The sequence below is a fragment of the Leucoraja erinacea genome, chromosome 35 (genome assembly GCF_028641065.1).
Source record: "Leucoraja erinacea ecotype New England chromosome 35, Leri_hhj_1, whole genome shotgun sequence".
In the NCBI taxonomy this organism is placed as follows: domain Eukaryota; kingdom Metazoa; phylum Chordata; class Chondrichthyes; order Rajiformes; family Rajidae; genus Leucoraja; species Leucoraja erinaceus.
In genome coordinates, this window is record NC_073411.1 from 5,017,655 (window position 1) to 5,035,050 (window position 17,396).

Below are 17,396 nucleotides of genomic sequence, written 5' to 3' on the forward strand. Positions count from 1 at the left end.
TGTCGTAGGTTGTCGCCAGGTGTCGTAGGTGAATTCCATTAAAACTAGTCCCTGGTGGTCGCCTGCAGAGTCGAGTAGGTGGGACAAGCCCATTAGGTTTCCAAAAGAGTTAAGCTTCAAGAACCCCAAAAAACTTTCTGAAAGATATTATAGTTCCAATCTCTAACAGTCATAAACTTTTACTTTAGTTGCTACCCCAGGCATCTGGATATTGGCTGGAACATTTGCAATCCTGCAACATCGATTGAAGCCAAAAATCTGCAACATATGTGGGATTGGATATTGAATATCTAATGCCTGAAGGGTATCTTATTTTTATCACAACAGAGGACAACAAAAAATTGAAGCAGGTGTAGTCCATTCAGTCCCTCATTCCTGTTCTATCATTCAATAAGATCGCAGACCATTCTTTTTATGCAGCACCAGTGGCATGGCTGGTAGAGCAGCTGCCTCCCAGCTCCAGAGACCCAGGCACCGATCCTGATCTCAGGCGCTGTCTGTGTGGAGTTTGCATGTTCTCACCGTGACCCCGTGGGTTTCCTCCGGGTGCTCTGGTTTCCCACAACAGGGTGGCACGGTGGCGTAGCGGTAGAGCTACTGCCTGGCTGCACCAGAGACCCGGGTTCGATCCTGACAACGGGTGCTTGTCTGTACGGAGTTTGTACCGTCTCCCCGTGTCCTGCGTGGGGTTTCTCCGAGATCTTCGGTTTCCTCCCACACTCCAAAGACGTGCAGGTATGTAGGTTAATTGGCTTGGCATCAATGTAAAATTGTGCCTAGTGTGTGGAATGTAGTGTTAAATGTGCGGGGATCGCTGGTGGCGAAGGGCCTGTTTCCGTGCTGTATTTCAAAACTACTAAACTAATCATTGTGGAAGGGTGCGGGCTAATTGGTATTCATAAAGGTTGCTTCTAATGTGTAGGGAGTGGATGAGAAAGTGGGATTGCATAGAATTGGTGTGAACGGGTGATCAATTATCATTATTGATTTGGTGGGCTGATGGTGCAGGAAGGAACTGCAGATGCTGGTTTAAACCAAAGATAGACACAAAAAGCCCTGTCCCACAGTACGAGTTCATTCCAAGAGCTCTCCCAAGTTCAAACTCGTGGTAAGCACGGAGAATAAATAACGTCAGAGCTCGGGGACGTTTCTTAGTGGCTCGTATCGCTAACGGCAGGTACCCGGGAAGACTCGCTAACGGCAGGTGAAGACTCGTGAAGATTTTTACAACATGTTGAAAAATGTCCACGATAGCCCCGAGTACCGACGAGTGGCCATTACCGTAAATCTCCGAGTTCCAATCAGGGCAAACTCGGGAGAGCTCTTGGAATGAACTCGTACCGTGGGACAGGGCTATTATTCAGCGGGACAGGCAGCATCCATGGAGGAAAGGAATGGGTGACGTATAGATTTGTAGGTTAATTGGCTTGGGTTTGTATACCTGGTATAAGTGTAAATTGTCCATGGTGTGTGTAGGCTTGTGTTAATGTGCGGGGATCGCTGGTCAATGCAGGTTCGATGGGCCTGTTTCCTTGCTGTATCTCTAAACTAAACTAAACTAAACTCAGCGGGTCAGGCAGCATCCCTGGAGAACATTGATCGGTGATGTTCCGAATCGGCACCCTTCTTCAGACTGTTGCCTCCAAAGATGCTGCTTAACCCATTGGGCCCCTCCAGCATTTTGCTTTGTGCTTGTTGCTCCTCACTGCCCAAGCCCCCGTCGCGGGGAAGAGTTACACCAACACACCGGCTTGGCAATTAGAGTAAGACTGCTTACGTTTTCCGCTCTGAGCTTCTTGGCAGGACATCCGCCATCCACGGGATGAAGCATGTAGTACAGACGCACCTTACTCGCGTGCTTCCGGCTCTGTGGGGAAGAAAGTTGACAACATTGTAAAATCCTCATTGTCAACATCCTCGTGAGAGGAATAGATCGGGTAGAATCTCTTGCCCAGAGTAGGGGACTCGGGGACCAGAGGACATAGGTTCAAGGTGAAGGGAAATAGATTTAACAGGAATCTGAGGGGGGGGGGGGGGGGGGGTTCACCTTTTCACACAAAGGGTGGTGGGTGTATGGAACAAGCTGCCAGAGGAGGTACTTGTGGCTGGGACTATCACAATGTGTAGGAAACAATTAGACAGGTACATGGACAGCGCAGGGGAGGTCGGAGGTCTGTTTGGCGCCTTGGGGTCGAGACGGGGTCAGAGTTAGGCCGAGGTGGACGGGTCACGTCGCTGAGGTTAAGTGGGACCCGGCATGGGTGTGCCACTGAGAATAAAGGGGGGGAGGGTGGTCTGGGTTGAGAGGGGGGGGGCAGAGAACAAGGTGGACCTGGTGTGGGGAGGGGCCACCAAGAATAATGGGGGGGGGGGGGGCCTGGCATGAGGGGGAGGGGAGGGGCAGAGAACAGGGTGGACCTGTCGTGGGGAGGGGCACGCCAAGAATAAAGGGGGTCCCGGAATGAGGGGGTGTGGGGGCCGCCAAGAACTAAGGGGGTCCCGACGTGGGATGATGAAGAATGGGCGAGTGCTTTATGTAATTTTCTGGCGACTCCTTTTTGCTCTTTTATCTGCAAAAACAAAGGATGTCACTGCACCTTGGAAGGTACAAAGTGGCAATAAAGTACCATCATTATCACCACCGTGCTTGCAACGGACTCTCCATGGCTGAGTAAACTAAATGCTAACGCTGTACTCTTGGGACACCTTTCCGCTCTGACAGTACACTTGAGATGCAAATTGCACCTGATGTCTGAATTAATTGTACACGGTTTTCACATTTTATTGTTTTCGCACAGTGCTTTTGAGGTTCTGATAACAACGGGCTTGATTAAAAACACAACCTTGATGACAGCCACAATGATAAGACATCTACTTACGAGTTGTGCATCGAATACTGTTTAGCCCCCTTAAGCCAGTTAACCCTACACGCATCATTGACTTTAGTAAAGACCAGCATAATGATAATTACAGCTGTTGCCAGGGACTTAACTTGTTCAAATTAGTTCAGAGTCATAGAATCAGACAGTGATACAGTGTGGAAATGGGCTCTTCAGCCCAACTTGCCCACAAAGGCCAACTGCACTAGTCCCACCTGCCTGCGCTTGGTCCATATCCCTCCAAACCTGTCCTATCTATGTGACCATATGTAAGGCAGCTACTCTACCGCTGCACCACCATGTCAACAAGCTACAGAAGATACAGAAGCTTGAAGGCGGGCTCCATCAGACTCAAGAACAGCTTCTTTCCCACTGCTATCAGGCTTGTGAACGGTCCTTCCATAAGCTAGGCTGCTGTCCGATTCACCTCTACCCCATTGCGGACATTGGACTTTGTCTCTGGAACTGATGCGCTACAATGCTGAGAACTATATTCTGCACTCTGTATCTTCCCCCTTGGTCTACCTGTTGTACATGAGTTGACCATGATGTTATTTATATATAGTACTAGTCTACGTGGGAGGGGGGGGATAGTCCCCCAATACAATGTTCCACCTCTCCACCAATTCCAATATTGGTGGCCAGTGGAGGGGTGGGAGGGGGCGCACTTTCTGGAGCACTAGTATGGGTGTTGTGGGCTGAAGGGACTGGTTTCCAGAGGGCTAGTATGGACATTGTGGGTCAAATGGATTCTTGCGGTGGCAGCTCAGTCACTCAAGCCTGATGTGCTGGCAGCTCACTCACGACTGGTGGGCTGGCAGTTGACTCACGGCTATTCTTTGAAATTCCATTTCAAGCAGGGTGCAAGGCCACCAATTTCAAGTGCAGTTTCATACCACTTCATGCAGGGTGCAAGGCCACCAAACTCAAGTACAGTTTCATTCCACTTCAAGCAGGGTGCTAGGCCACCAAATTCAAGTGCAGTTTCCGACCACTTCAAGCAGGGTGAAACCACCATGAAACCACCATAAAACACCACACTCACAGTTCAGTAGACATTCAGTGCGTTCAGTTGATTCACAGCTCAGACAGTCATGATCTCTTCCTCCCCATCTTGCAGAGACTGGGCCACGCCCGCACTTCCGGGTTTTATAATCCCTCCCCCCTCCCACCGGAAGGGGCGTGGCCTTCATGGCGTGATTGACAGGAGAGAGATCCTCAACATTTTTTAAACACTAATAACACTTTTGTTGTTCATTGAATGGAAGGATCCTCTGCACCTGATGAGTGGAGGAGGACTGAGTAAGATGGCCAAAAATCACAGCCGTAAGTAGTAGCATTTTATCTAAAATCAATATACAGTGCAAACAGGAGGTTGTCAAGTTTAGACTTTTAATCATTTGCCATTTCAGACCAACCACCACCAACCATTTGCTGTGCTTTACTTCAAACCAACCACCACCAACCATTTGTTGTGCTTGATTTCAAACCAACCACATTTTCATTTTCAAACCACATTAAGGGCACTCAAGGTCAGTAAAATCACACTCACAGTTTAGTAGACATGTGTTCAGTGTTATTCACAGCTCAGACTGAGAGACGTGACCCTCTCGCTATACCATCTTGCAAAGACTGACTGAGGCACTCAACACTTCCTGGGTTTATAGTCCCTCCGGAAGGGGTGTGGCCGTCAGGAGAGAGAATCTCAACATTTTTTTTAAACACTAATAACTCTTTTATTTTTTATCGATGGGAAAAATCCTCTTATCCTGCGCAGGGATGGGGACTCTGAGTAAGATGGCCAAAAATCACAGCCGTAAGAAGCAGTGTTCTTTCTAAAATCAATATACAGAACAACAGGAAGTGGTCAAGATCAGAATTTTAGTAACATAGATTATCTGATCTGATTGGAAAACATGCAAAGCCCAGAAACATGCAAAGTGTTTCACTGTACTGAGCTACACATGACAATAATAAACCTAAACTTAAATCAATTGGCAACACTTCACAGCGAGCGGCAGAAAGGATGCTTTGATATAAATTTCTCTGCCTCGTATGGCTTTGAAGGTTAGATGTCATATAAAATTATATTCAAAGCCAACCGATACACCCACAACAATAACATTCCCCCCCATCCTTCCAATCCAAGAAAATCATCTGTTGGTTTAAAATTCACTGAAAGTACTTTTGGTTCTTATACTCCTTTGATATTTTCCACTGCTATATTGACATTTTTGCTCATTTAATATAAAGAAGAAAAATTATAATTTATTAAAACCTGCACACAAAAAATTCTTGCCAGGCTTTATCAACATAGATCGGCTTCATTGAAGTGATGTGGAGTGAAATTACATCAATGAAACAATAAAAGGAAATTATGCAAATTTCAACCATGAACAATGATGGGAAATATTCTTTCATATTTGACCTTAAAAAACCTACATTTCTTTTGTTGTGGAATAATGCAAGTATCGATAATAAAAGTTTGAAGAAGATTCTCGACCCGAAACGGCACCCATTGCTTCTCTCCAGAGAGGCTGCCTGGCCCGCTGAGTTACTCCAGCATTTTGTGTCTATAGATGATAAAACATCTTTATATAAATGTATTATATAAATATAAATGGGCACTTCATGGGCGACACAGTGATGCAGCGGGATAGTTGCTGCCACACAGCGCCAGAGACACGGGTTCAATCTTAACTGCTGGTGCTGTCTGTGTGGAGTTTGCATGTTGTCTCCGTGACCGCTTGGGTGTTGCAGTTTCCTCCCACATTCCAGAGACATGCGGGTTTGTAGGTGAATCGGCCTCTGCGAATTGGCTGTAGTGCGCGGGATAGAACTAGTGTTTGGGTGATGGATAGTCCGAGCGGGCTCGCTGGGCTGAAGGACCTGTTTCCACGCTGTATCTCTAAACTAAGCTAAAATCATCCTTTATCAAATTATTGAGGAAATGCATTGCATTTGCTGGGATTCTTGCACAATTGCCATGGCAACTTCACACACAGAGAAAATGGTGTTGCTTTCTGATTGTCACGTGTACTGAGGCAGTGAAAAGTTCTTTGCATGCTGTCCAATTAAATCAGATCACACTGTACATGAATCCAATTAAGCCAAACACAAGTACAACATCTAGTTCAAAGAGTTGCTGCCTTACAGCGCCAGAGACCCGGGTTCAAGCTCAAATTGATTGGCAAATGTACCAATTAAGGTACAGTGATATTTGAGTTAACATACAGCCATACTAAGCAAAAAGCAACAAGACACCCAGCACATAAAACAAAGTTTAATATAAACATCCACCACACCACCACACAATCCTCATTGTGATGGAAGGTGATAAATTTCAATCATCTTCCTCCTTTGTTCACCTGTGGTCGGGGGTGTTGAACCCTCCGCAGTCGTTGCTGCCGGCGGTCCGATGTCCGAAGCCCTCACGTCGGGATGATGGAAACTCCGGCGTCGGGACGGATTGGAACATTCCGCGGCATGGAGCTCCCGAATCGGTCTCTTCTTACCGGAGACCGCGGGCTTCATGGTGTTAAAGTCCACAGGCCCCCGCGGTTGAAGTTTTCACAGGCGATCCTTGGTAAAGCTCCGCCATGTTAGGGGGGGGGGGTTGGACGGAGATACGATACGGAGAAAAATGGCACCTCCATCGAGGTAAATGATTGATCCTGACTGCAGATGCTGCCTGTATGGAGTTTGCATGTTCTCCCCTTGACCATGTGGGTTTTCTCTGGGTGCTCCGGTTTCCTCCCACATCCCGAAGACGTGCAGGCTTGTAGGCTAATTGGCTTCTGTAAATTGTCCCGAGTGTGTGGGATAATGTTAGTGTCCACCATATATTTGCCCTCATAATTTTTCGTACTTCTATCAAGTCTCTCCTCGACACCTACGTTACAGAGAAAACAATCCAAGTCTACCCAACCTCCCCTGTGGCTGAAACCCTCTCCTCCAGGCAGCCTTCTGGCAAAGGTGGACAAAGGTGCTGGAGAAACTCAGCGGGTGCAGCAGCATCTATTAGCTATTTCCTTCGCTCCATAGATGCTGCTGCACCCGCTGAGTTTCTCCAGCACTTTTGTCTACCTTCAATTTTCCAGCATCTGCTGTTCCTTCTTGAAGCCTCCTGGCAAACCTCCTCGGCACCATTTCCAAAGCTTACACATCTTTCCTGTAATCGGGCGAACAAACTGTACATAATATTCCACCCCCTTCCATTTTTTCTTAATCAACGATTTAGCCATGGGCCCTAGCTCTTTGTAGTGGATGCCTGCCTCTTTGTAGTGGATGTCGAATAATCCATGTTCCAGGCATACATACACCTGCCTTATTAGCTCTAACTCCGCTACATTGACGACTGCATCGGGGCTATCTCCTGTACCCATGCAGAACTCACGGACTTCACTAACTTCACTATCAATTTCCATCCAGCTCTCAAATTCACTTGGATCACCTCCGATACCTCCCTCCCGTTTCTTGATCTCACCACCTCCGTCACAGGAGACAGACTATCCACTGATGTCGATTACAAACCTCCCTTTTCATACCTCTAGTTTCCCTCTCCCCTGACTCTCAGTCTGAAGAAGGGTCTTGACCCGAAACGTCACCTATTCCTTTTCTCCAGAGATGCTGCCTGACCCGCTGAGTTACTCCAGCATTTTGTGTCTATCTTCACAATATTCCAAGTGTGGCCTAACCAAAGTCCTGCAGAGCTGCATCATGACCTCCTGGCTCTTATATTCAAACCTTCCACCCAGTTTTGGATTTAACTTTACCCCCCTCACTCGGTTACAGCAGACAATTGGATATAACAGACACCAGACCTCTCCCCCCATGGACCGCTATGACCAGGGTTCATAAGATCATGTGCATAAGATCATGTGACAGGAGTAGAATTGGGCCATTCAGCCCATCAAGTTATAGCACGAGTTATAGCATGTTATGGCATATAATCATGAGAGGAATAGATTGGGTAGGTGCACAGAATCTCTTGCCCAGAGTAGGGGAATCGAGGACCAGAGGACATAGGTTCAAGGTGAAGGGAAAAAGATTTAATAGGAATCTCAGAGGTTACTTTTTCACACAATGGGTGGTGGGTGTATGGAACGAGCTGCCAGAGGAGATAGTTGAGGCTGGGACTATCCCAACATTTAAGAAACAGTTAGACAGGTTCATGGATAGGACAGGTTTGGAGGGATATGAACCAAACGCAGGCAGGTGGGACTAGAGTAGCTGGGACATGTTGGTCAGTGTGGGCAAGTTGGGCCGGAGTCTATGACTTTAAGTCTACTCCACCATTCAATCATGGTTGATCTAATTCTCCCTCCTAACCCCATTCTCCTGCCTTCTCCAACAGAACCGCTGACACCTGTTCTAATCAAGAATGTATCTATCTCTGCCTTAAATATATCCACTGACTTGGCCTCCACTGCTGTCTGCGGTTCACTGGATCTTTATCCTGTGAGCTGTGCTTTCAATCACTGACTGGACTGGATAACCTGCCTCTCCATCCACGGTTAATTCCAAATCCATTTGTGCGTGCATTTATTTCACGGAGAATAACCTTGCAGATAAAGCAGGTTCCTCCCAATCAGTAATCAGCGAGAAATATTAAAAAGCAAATTGAAATCAAGTTTCAACTTCACAGCCAACAATTCTTGGTGTGGAGGATGCGGTCATTAATGCCATGCCACTCCCGACCACTTGAGCTGTCTTGTTCACTTCTACGCTTGTTATTTTTTGCAACCGAGAAGAATGTGACCTTCCTCATTATCAGAGTCTGCATTAAATAGACTTTGTAACCAAGTGAGGGGTGGAAGATTGCAACCTTCACGTGGTCCGCCCTGTTTCGACTAATGCAATCAACTCGACGTGCACAAACGGAAGATCAAATAGAACAAGTTGTCCAACAACTTTAGGCTGTGCACGCCACATGAAAGAAGAAGTGACAGACACACACATGCCTTGTGTGAAAATGTGAGATCTTAGCCGTAGGTACGTCTATGTACAGTGGCTCTTCCAGTCCAACAATATCCCAAGAGCTCGCAAACAAATTATTGGGCGTCAATTATGGAGTTCAACACTAAGCGTTCATTTTGAAATTTAGTCAAGGGTGGAGTTTACATCCAACTTTATTTAAATTGTGTGGCATTGCGCCTCTTCAGCATTGGTGCCTTCCACAAATAAGTTGTTTCATTTTCCATGACAAAGCGTGGAAATAGTCTCTCAGCCTGCTGAGTCCACGCCGACCATCAATACATGGCAGGGTGTGTCCGAGCCCAACATCCTCAGCAACGTAAGGGCCTGTCCCACGAGCATGCGACCTGCATGCGGCAAGCGCGACCTAAAGGGCAAGTCCCACCAGCATGCGCCTGCATGCGGCAAGCGCGACCAAACCAGAAGCGGGGGCAGCGCGGAGGTCGAGCGAAGTCCGCGGAAAGTTCGCGCGTGACGTACGGCATCGAGGCGGCTGCGGGCCGGCAGGCCATTGCCACGCAGAATTTTTGAACACGGTCAGTTTTTCGGTGCCCCGCGCGATGTCGGGACCAGCTCCGCACAACTCCATACGGCTCCGGCGATCGAAGTGGGACTGGCCCCGCGAGGCCGTATGGAGTCGCATGCTCGGGGGACAGGCCCTTAAGGGTGTCGACCTCCAGCCAGCTTTGATTAACTGCACTTGTCTGTAAGCTGCACACCAGACGCCCAGACAGGACCAGCTACGAAGAACTGTTTCCGCGATATATCTCTAAACAAAACTACACTGGAGGAAACCCGGAGAATGTACAAACTCTGTACTGTCAACACCCATGGTCAGGATCGAACCTGGATCCCTGGCGCTGTAATGCCCCTGTCCCACTTAGGAAACCTGAACGGAAACCTCTGGAGACTTTGCGCCCCACCCAAGGTTTCCATGCGGTTCCCGGAGGTTTTTGTCAGTCTCCCTACCTGCTTCCACTACCTGCAACCTCCGGCAACCACCTGCAACCTCCGGGAACCGCATGGAAACCTTGGGTGGGGCGCAAAGTCTCCAGAGGTTTCCGTTCAGGTTTCCTAAGTGGGACGGGGGCACAAGGCAGCAACTCTACCGCTGCGCCACCGTGGAAAGCTGCGTATTATTCATCGCCCATGAACAAGGACTAAACACATCCGTGTGTTGTGGAAATAGTTTCTTCTGCACTATTCTTCTGCTAAAATGTAACTGCAGCAGAATGAATCATCGGCAACAAAACAAAAAAAACAGATGAGTCACCCCTTATAAACACTGCTTCACACAACCTTCATGACAGACCGCTGTGTGTGACTTACCTTATACTGCTGCTTCTTTGTCGAAGTGGTTAACGTTCAGATACACAAAAGCACAGGCATAATTCAATAGCCTGATTCATCGAACAGACCTCCTAGAACACCGAGCCTATAAATGTCAGACTTATTCCAGGAACAGTCTCTCTGGACATAGTCACAGTGTAAAGATAGGCACAAAAGGCTAGAGTAACTCAGCGGGACTGCCAGCATCTCTGGAGAGAAAGAATGGGTGACGTTTCGGGTTGAGACACTTCTTCAGACAGAAGTCGTAGAGTGATACAGTGTGGAAACAGGCCCTTCAGCCCAACCTGCCTACACCGGCCAACATGTCCCAGCTACACTAATCCCACCTGCCAGCATTTGGTCCATATCCCTCCAAACCTGTCCTATCCATGTACCTGTCTAACTGCTTCTTAAATGATGGCCATTAAGTGTTGGCTAAAGCCTCTGCGAATAGATACCCATCACACCACCTGGCAACTTTCTAAAGTCATGATTGAATGGCGGAGCAGCCTCAATGGGCCGAATGACCGGATTCGGCTCATATGTCATGGTCTTATGGAATCTTTCTCTTGGATGGTTATGGAATCTCCATTCCATCACACAAACCAACCTCCCTTGCATTAACACCTTGAGCTGCCTCGGCAAGTCCAGCAGCATAATCAAGATCACATCGCACCCTGGTCACTACCTCTTCTCCCCTCTCCCATCGGGCAAAATGTATAAAAGTGTGAAAACACACACACCTCCATTCCGGGACAGTCTCTTCCCAGCTGTTAACAGGCAACTGAACCATCTTCCCAACATGATTCCAATGTGGGGCCGCTGCAAGCGGGCAGCCCTGCCAGCAGCGTTAGTTTTTTCTACTTTTTTTGTTTTTTTTTAGTGTGTCTTAATGTGTGTTTTTAATGTCTCTCAGTGTGTCGTGTGGGGGATGGTGTGTGGGGGGGGGGGGGGGGGTTAAGGGGGAAACCGCTTAGGTCGCCTCCTCCACGGAGAGGCGACTTTTACCATGTCGCTTCCCCCGTGGCATAACAGCGAGGATCGGTGCGGCCTTTCCCGGGCTTCAGCTTCAGCGGCGGCGCAGCGAGGACTCATTCGTCGCGGAGCGGGCGAGCCCTCGCCGGGGGTCACCGGAGGGGAGCGCTCCGTTCACTGGCCCGCGGCAGCCTGAAGCCGCGGTCTGCAGAGCTCCAGCTGGCGGCGTCCTGGGCCTGGGGTCCCTCGTTGGGGACCCGGGAGGAGAAGAGCTCTGACCGCTGGCCTGCGGCCTATCTCTACCACAGGCGCGTCGTGAACTTACCATCCGGGGCCTGCGATCGCCCGCCGGGGATCCCTGGATAGGAGCGACCACCGGCCCTGCGGTCTGCGGTGCTTCTGGCTGCAGCGCGGCGGGGACTTTAAATCTACACCAACCTGAAGCTGCGGTCTCCGGAGGGGAGGCCGCAGGCCGGCAGTCGAAGATTTAAAGTCCCCGCCGCGCCGCTGCCAGAGGGTGGTGAACCTGTGGGATTCGTTGCCACAGTGGGCTGTGGAGGCCATCTCCGTTTTTAAAGCTAGGTTTGATACATTCTTGATTAGTAAGGGCGTCAAAGGTTACGGGGAGGAGGCTGGAGAATGGGGTTAAGAGAGGGAAAAATAGATTGAATTGTGGTGCAGTTTCGATGGGTCGAATGGCCCCATTCTGCCCTATTGTCTGATGATCTTATGTTCCTGCTGATGAAGGCAATTGGAATGAGACAATGCTCAGACATTGCACACTTGCAATTGATTAATCAGATAATGAATTACTGTTTAATTTAATTAATTGGCTTCCTCCTATAATTTGTGAACCAGAAATGGAAAGCAAAGATGTAAGCAAAATACTAAGTTTCAGTCATGGACTGAAACAGACCCTTCTGCCCAGAGTGTCCATACTGACCAAGACCATAAACTAGTCCTATTTGCCAGCAAAGTAATGACTGATATTTATGTTCTCGTAATTCCAGCTGCCTACATCTTGAAGTCATAAAGCCCTGTCCCACGGCACGAGTTCATTCCAAGAGCGCTCTTGAGTTTAAAAAAAAATCAAACTCGTGGTAAGCACGGAGAATGAACGTAGCGGGTACGTCGGAGCTCTGGGGACGTCACTTAGCGGCTCGTAACGCTAACGGCAGGTACTCGGGAAGACTCGCTAATAGACATAGACATAGACATAGAAAATGTATAACTTTGCCACTGTGTTATGTTGCGTCGTGGACTTTCTGTGTTTGTGCTTTTTTTAAATTCTATTTTATTTTTTAAATATTTTTTAATATTTATTATTTATTTACTTTTATGATACTGACTGTAAAGGGAAATTCATTTCGTTGTCACTAATTGAGACAATGACAATAAATTTGAATACAATACAAAATAGGTGCAGGAGTCGGCCATTCGGCCCTTCGAGCCTGCACCGCCATTCAATATGATCATCCAACTCTGTATCCTGTACCTGCCTTCTCTCCATACCCCCTGATCCCTTTAGCCACAAGGGCCACATGTAACTCCCTCTTAAATATAGCTATGTCTATGTCTATGTACCGCGGGACAGGGCTAATAGAATCACATAGTATAGAAACAAGACCTTTAGCCCAATTTAGTCCATGCTGATCAAGGTGCCACATCTAAGCTGATACAACTTACCTGCGTTCGGCCCGTATCCCTCTTAAACCTTTGCTTGTCATGTACCTGCCCAAGTGTCTATTAAACGCTGTTGCAGTATCTACCTCAATTACATCTTCTGGCAGCTTGTTCCATACACCCACCCACCACGCCCTGAGTAAAACAGTGGCTCCTCAGGTTCCTATTAAATCTTGCCCCTCTCACCGCGAACCTGTATCCCCTGGTTCTAGATACCCCTACCCTCGGTAACAGACTCCAGAAACAGACCCTTTGGCCCACCTTGTCCATGGTGACCATCTAAACTAGTCCCATTTGCAGTATCTATTCAGCCTGTGTACTCCCTTGATAGTTTTTCTGCCAACGTCAGCACGTCTCACCATGAACGGCAGTAACCACTCTTCACCACCTTATGGGCCTGTCCCACTTAGAGGATTTTTTAGGCGACTGCTGGCAAATAGGACAATGGAATTCACCGAGGTCAGCAACCTGCGTCACCGGGCGACAACCTACGACTACACCTACGCTCATTGGCGTCAAACCCACGGTTGCCACTGTCGCCGATAAGAAAGACGCTACGACTCTTTGGGCGACAGAGGAGGCTACTCACGATCATATAGGCAGCACCCCTGGCGACCATGTGGTGACAGCCTAGTCCCCTGTAGTTGCCTAAAATATCGCCTTAGTGGGACAGACCCATAACTAACTTTCCATGTCAGCTCTCGGTACAAGGAAAAGCGATCGGCGTTTTTCTCGTTTCAGCTCAGTCTGAATATTTGCCGTGTGTTGGAAAGAACTGTTTAAACGGTAGACACAAAAAGCTGGAGTAACTCAACGGGCCAGACACCATCTCAGGAGAAACGTCACCCATTCCTTTCCCCCAGAGATGCTGTCTGACCCGCTGAGTTACTCCAGCGCTTTGTGTCTATCTTCGGGATAGATTGAGGGACGCGATTCCGAACCGTTTATTCTCTGTTCTCTCAGGCACTGAACATTTCTTTCCATTACCAGCTTTCCTGACAAAATAAAAAGGATAATTAATGTACACTTAGCCCAATCAAAACTTATCATGACAAACTGTGCTTCTGTTCACATGAGTGATATGTTGCCCTGACCATCTGTCACAACCATTAAATCGTACCGAAAAAGTTGGAGCAGAACTTACACTTCATTTAAAATTGGCATCAAACAGCAAGGAAACAGGACGTTCAGCCACACTGACAGATACCCATCTGACAGCCACACTGACAGACACCCATCTACACTAGTTCCACTAGCCCACGTTTGGCCCATGTCCCCTGTGACGTTGGAGTAGATGCTGGCTTCGGCAGTGAGCTCACCGACACTCGCAGTAGGGTCAACTCACATGATGTGTTTTATTTACAGTGGTAAAAAAAGTCCAGGACTGCCTATAGAGGCGCGTCTGGTGTCCTGTTGTACGATGACGCTAGCGATTCCGGGGTTGTCCCGGCAGCTCAGTCCTGGTCTTCGAAGGAGGAGGCCTGGCTATCTCAGGCTTCTCCTTGCAGTTCACCCTTGCCTCGAGAGGAGGCGCTGCTGGCCGTCTCAGGTTTCTACCTGGAGGCTCAGCTTTGGGCATGAAGGGGCAACGTTCACCATCCCTGGATTACCCTGGTGGCTCAGTCTTTGCTTCTGTGTGTGTGTGGGAGCAGTCCCTCGTTGTCTGTGGGCAGGGGGTGGTTCTGGCATCTCAGGCTTGCCCCAGCCACTCACTTAGCCTCTGTAGAGGCGCAGCATGTATGGGGGCTGTACCCGGCAGCTCCGTCTTGAACACACAGTGGTCTCAGGTTTGTCCCTGGGGCTCGGACTTCCTCGAACCTGTGACAGAGGAACCCAGCTAGCTGAGAGGCATCGCACTTTGTCTCTCTTTCTCCCACCTTCCCCCTCTGCTGAGAATGCCCGGGTCTTATAGGGAGTAGGCTGACCCAGTTCAAGTGGCCAACCAATATCACAGCGGCATGGTGGCACAGCGGTAGAGTTGCTGCCTCGCAGCGCTTGCAGTGCCAGAGACCCAGGTTCGATCCCGACTCTGGGTGCTGTCTGTATGCGGTTTGTATGTTCTCCCCGTGACCTGCGTGGATTTTCTCCGAGATCTTCCGTTTCCTCCCACCCTTCAAAGATATCAGGTTTGAAGGTTAATTGGCATGGTATAAAATGTAAATTCTCCTTTGTGTGTGTGTGTGGGATAGTGCTAAGGGGTTGTCCCACTGCGGTGAACTAACCTGAGAGTTTAGATGAGTTTGCCCTCGACTCAAACTCACAACATGGTCAACACGTGGTCCTAGGAGGTCCTATGAGGTCACTGGAACTCTCCTTCATGCTCGAGGGAAGTTCCCGAATACTCGCGGCCATAGCTAGGTCGTGGAAACATTTTCAGCATGTCCGAGAGTATAATTTGGTCGGCATGGTTCTTTTTAACTCGTAGTGCAGTGGAGTGGAGTGGGGTCGCTATTTAGTTACGGGCAGTCAAGGGCAGCTATAGGCAATCTCCTTCACTGACCATGCATTTTGATTGACTCACTGGAGCTTTCAGGACCAGGGAAAACCGACCAGTAGGTAAAATGCCCGCTAAATTTTATTAGACGGAATCAAGGGATATGGGGAGAAAGCAGGAACAGGGTTATGATTTTGGATGATCAGCCATATTGAATGGCAGTGCTGGCTCGATGGGCCAAATGGCCTTCTCCTGCACCTATTTTCTATGTAACTATTGTTGCAGCTTATCATCACGGATCATACAATTTCCCAGCCACCTCTGAGTGGACAATGAGAGCCTTTCTGTAACTGTACTGGAGTACTGGAGTAACTCAACAGGTCAAAAATCATCTCTGGAGGCCATGGATGGGTAACGTTTCAAGTTAGAACCTTTCTTCAGTCTGATTGTGGTAGAGTGGAGGAAGCTGGAAGACCTCATAAGTTCTCAGAAGTGATAGCAGCAGAATTAGGCCATTCAGCCCATCAAGCCTAATCTGCCATTTAATCAGGGCTGACCTAACCCTATTCTCCCGCCTTCTCCCCGTACCCCCTGACACCCGTACTAACCAAAATAGGAGAAGGACCAAGTCAGGCAAGTGATCGGTGGAAAAAAGACACAAAGTGTTGGAGTAACTTAACAGATCGGGCAACATCCCTGGAGAACATGGACTTACAGCGCTTGCTGTGTCAGGGACCCAGGTTCGATCCCAGGTACGGGTGCTGTCTGTACGGAGTTTGTACGTTCTCCCCGTGACCGCGTGGGTTTTCTCCGAGATCTTCGGTTTACTCCCACACTCCAAAGACGTACAGGTTTGTAGGTTAATTGGCTTGGTGTATGTGTCAATTGTCCCCAGTGTGTGTGGGGTTGTGTTAATGTGCGGGGATCGCTGGTCGGTGCGGACAGGGTGGGTCGCAGATCCTGTTTCTGCGCGGTGTCTCCAAACTAAACAAAACCGCGTGTTAACTATATCATTCCAGGAATACCAGAATCAAGCGAGTGGCGGGAGCTGGCTGGGAATTTGATGGATGAGGGGTGACAGTGCCATTTTAAGGAATGTGGCCGAGATTTATGGAGGTTTATTTAAGACTGAATGAAGTTGTTCCTTGCTTTGTTCCTGCAATACCCGGGGGAGAACATGGTTGAGCAGCCAACAAATTACTCTTGACTTGCTGCAGTGCACTAGGAAACGGACACCAGTGAGAAATGATCAGTTTAGGCAAGGCCTGCTCATCATCGTCTGACTGCAGAGGCAGCATTAGCTGGTGCCACTATCATGGGCGACCCTGCATTCAATAGTGTCTGAGCAAAGACTTTCACCCTTCCTCAATGTTGGCCTTGGCCAGGGTCTCATAAACAATGCCCTGGGCTGGAGAATGATACGAACCATCCCAAGGTTCAGCGAATTCAATTTTGCTGCAAAATCACTGCTTTTGCAGCAGAGGCTGCAATTAGAATATTTTTTAAAGCACAAACGCGGGAAAGAATTGTAATCTCGGTGGCGAAGAGGGTTTCCTCCCACGCTCCAAAGACGTAGAGGTTACTCTCTAGAATTTAGGAGATTGAGAGGGAATCTTATAGAAACTTACAACATTCTTAAGGGGTTGGACAGGCTAGATGCAGGAAGATTGCTCCCGATGTTGGGGAAGTCCAGGACAAGGGGTCACAGCTTAAGGATAAGGGGGAAATCCTTTAAAACCGAGATGAGACGAACTTTTTTCACACAGAGAGTGGTGAGTCTCTGGAACTCTCTGCCGCAGAGGGTAGTCGAGGCCAGTTCATTGGCTATATTTGAGGGAGTTAGATGTGGCCCTTGTGGCTAAGGGGATCAGAGGGTATGGAGAGAAGGCAGGTACGGGATACTGAGTTGGATGATCAGCCATGATCATATTGAATGGCGGTGCAGGCTCGAAGGGCCGAATGGCCTACTCCTGCACCTAATTTCTATGTTTCTATGTTAGTAAGCGAATTGGCTTGGTAGAATTTCAAATTGGCCCTATTGTGTAGGACAATGTTTTTGTGCAGGGTGACCGCTGGTCGATGCGGACTCAGGTGGCTGAAGGAACTGTTTCAGCGCTGTA

The 17,396-nt window shown here is 48.5% G+C and overlaps 1 protein-coding gene across 1 annotated transcript in view; it reads right to left on the reverse strand.

The window, feature by feature from the left end:
- The window catches only part of LOC129713217 (zinc finger matrin-type protein 4-like), a 141,218-nt gene that overhangs the window by 96,056 nt on the left and 27,766 nt on the right, over positions 1 to 17,396 (reverse strand). Inside the window, exon 3 of the mRNA XM_055662141.1 lies at positions 1,771 to 1,867. Coding sequence (XP_055518116.1) covers positions 1,771 to 1,867 — 97 coding nt within the window. The remainder of the gene's footprint in view (positions 1 to 1,770; positions 1,868 to 17,396) is intronic.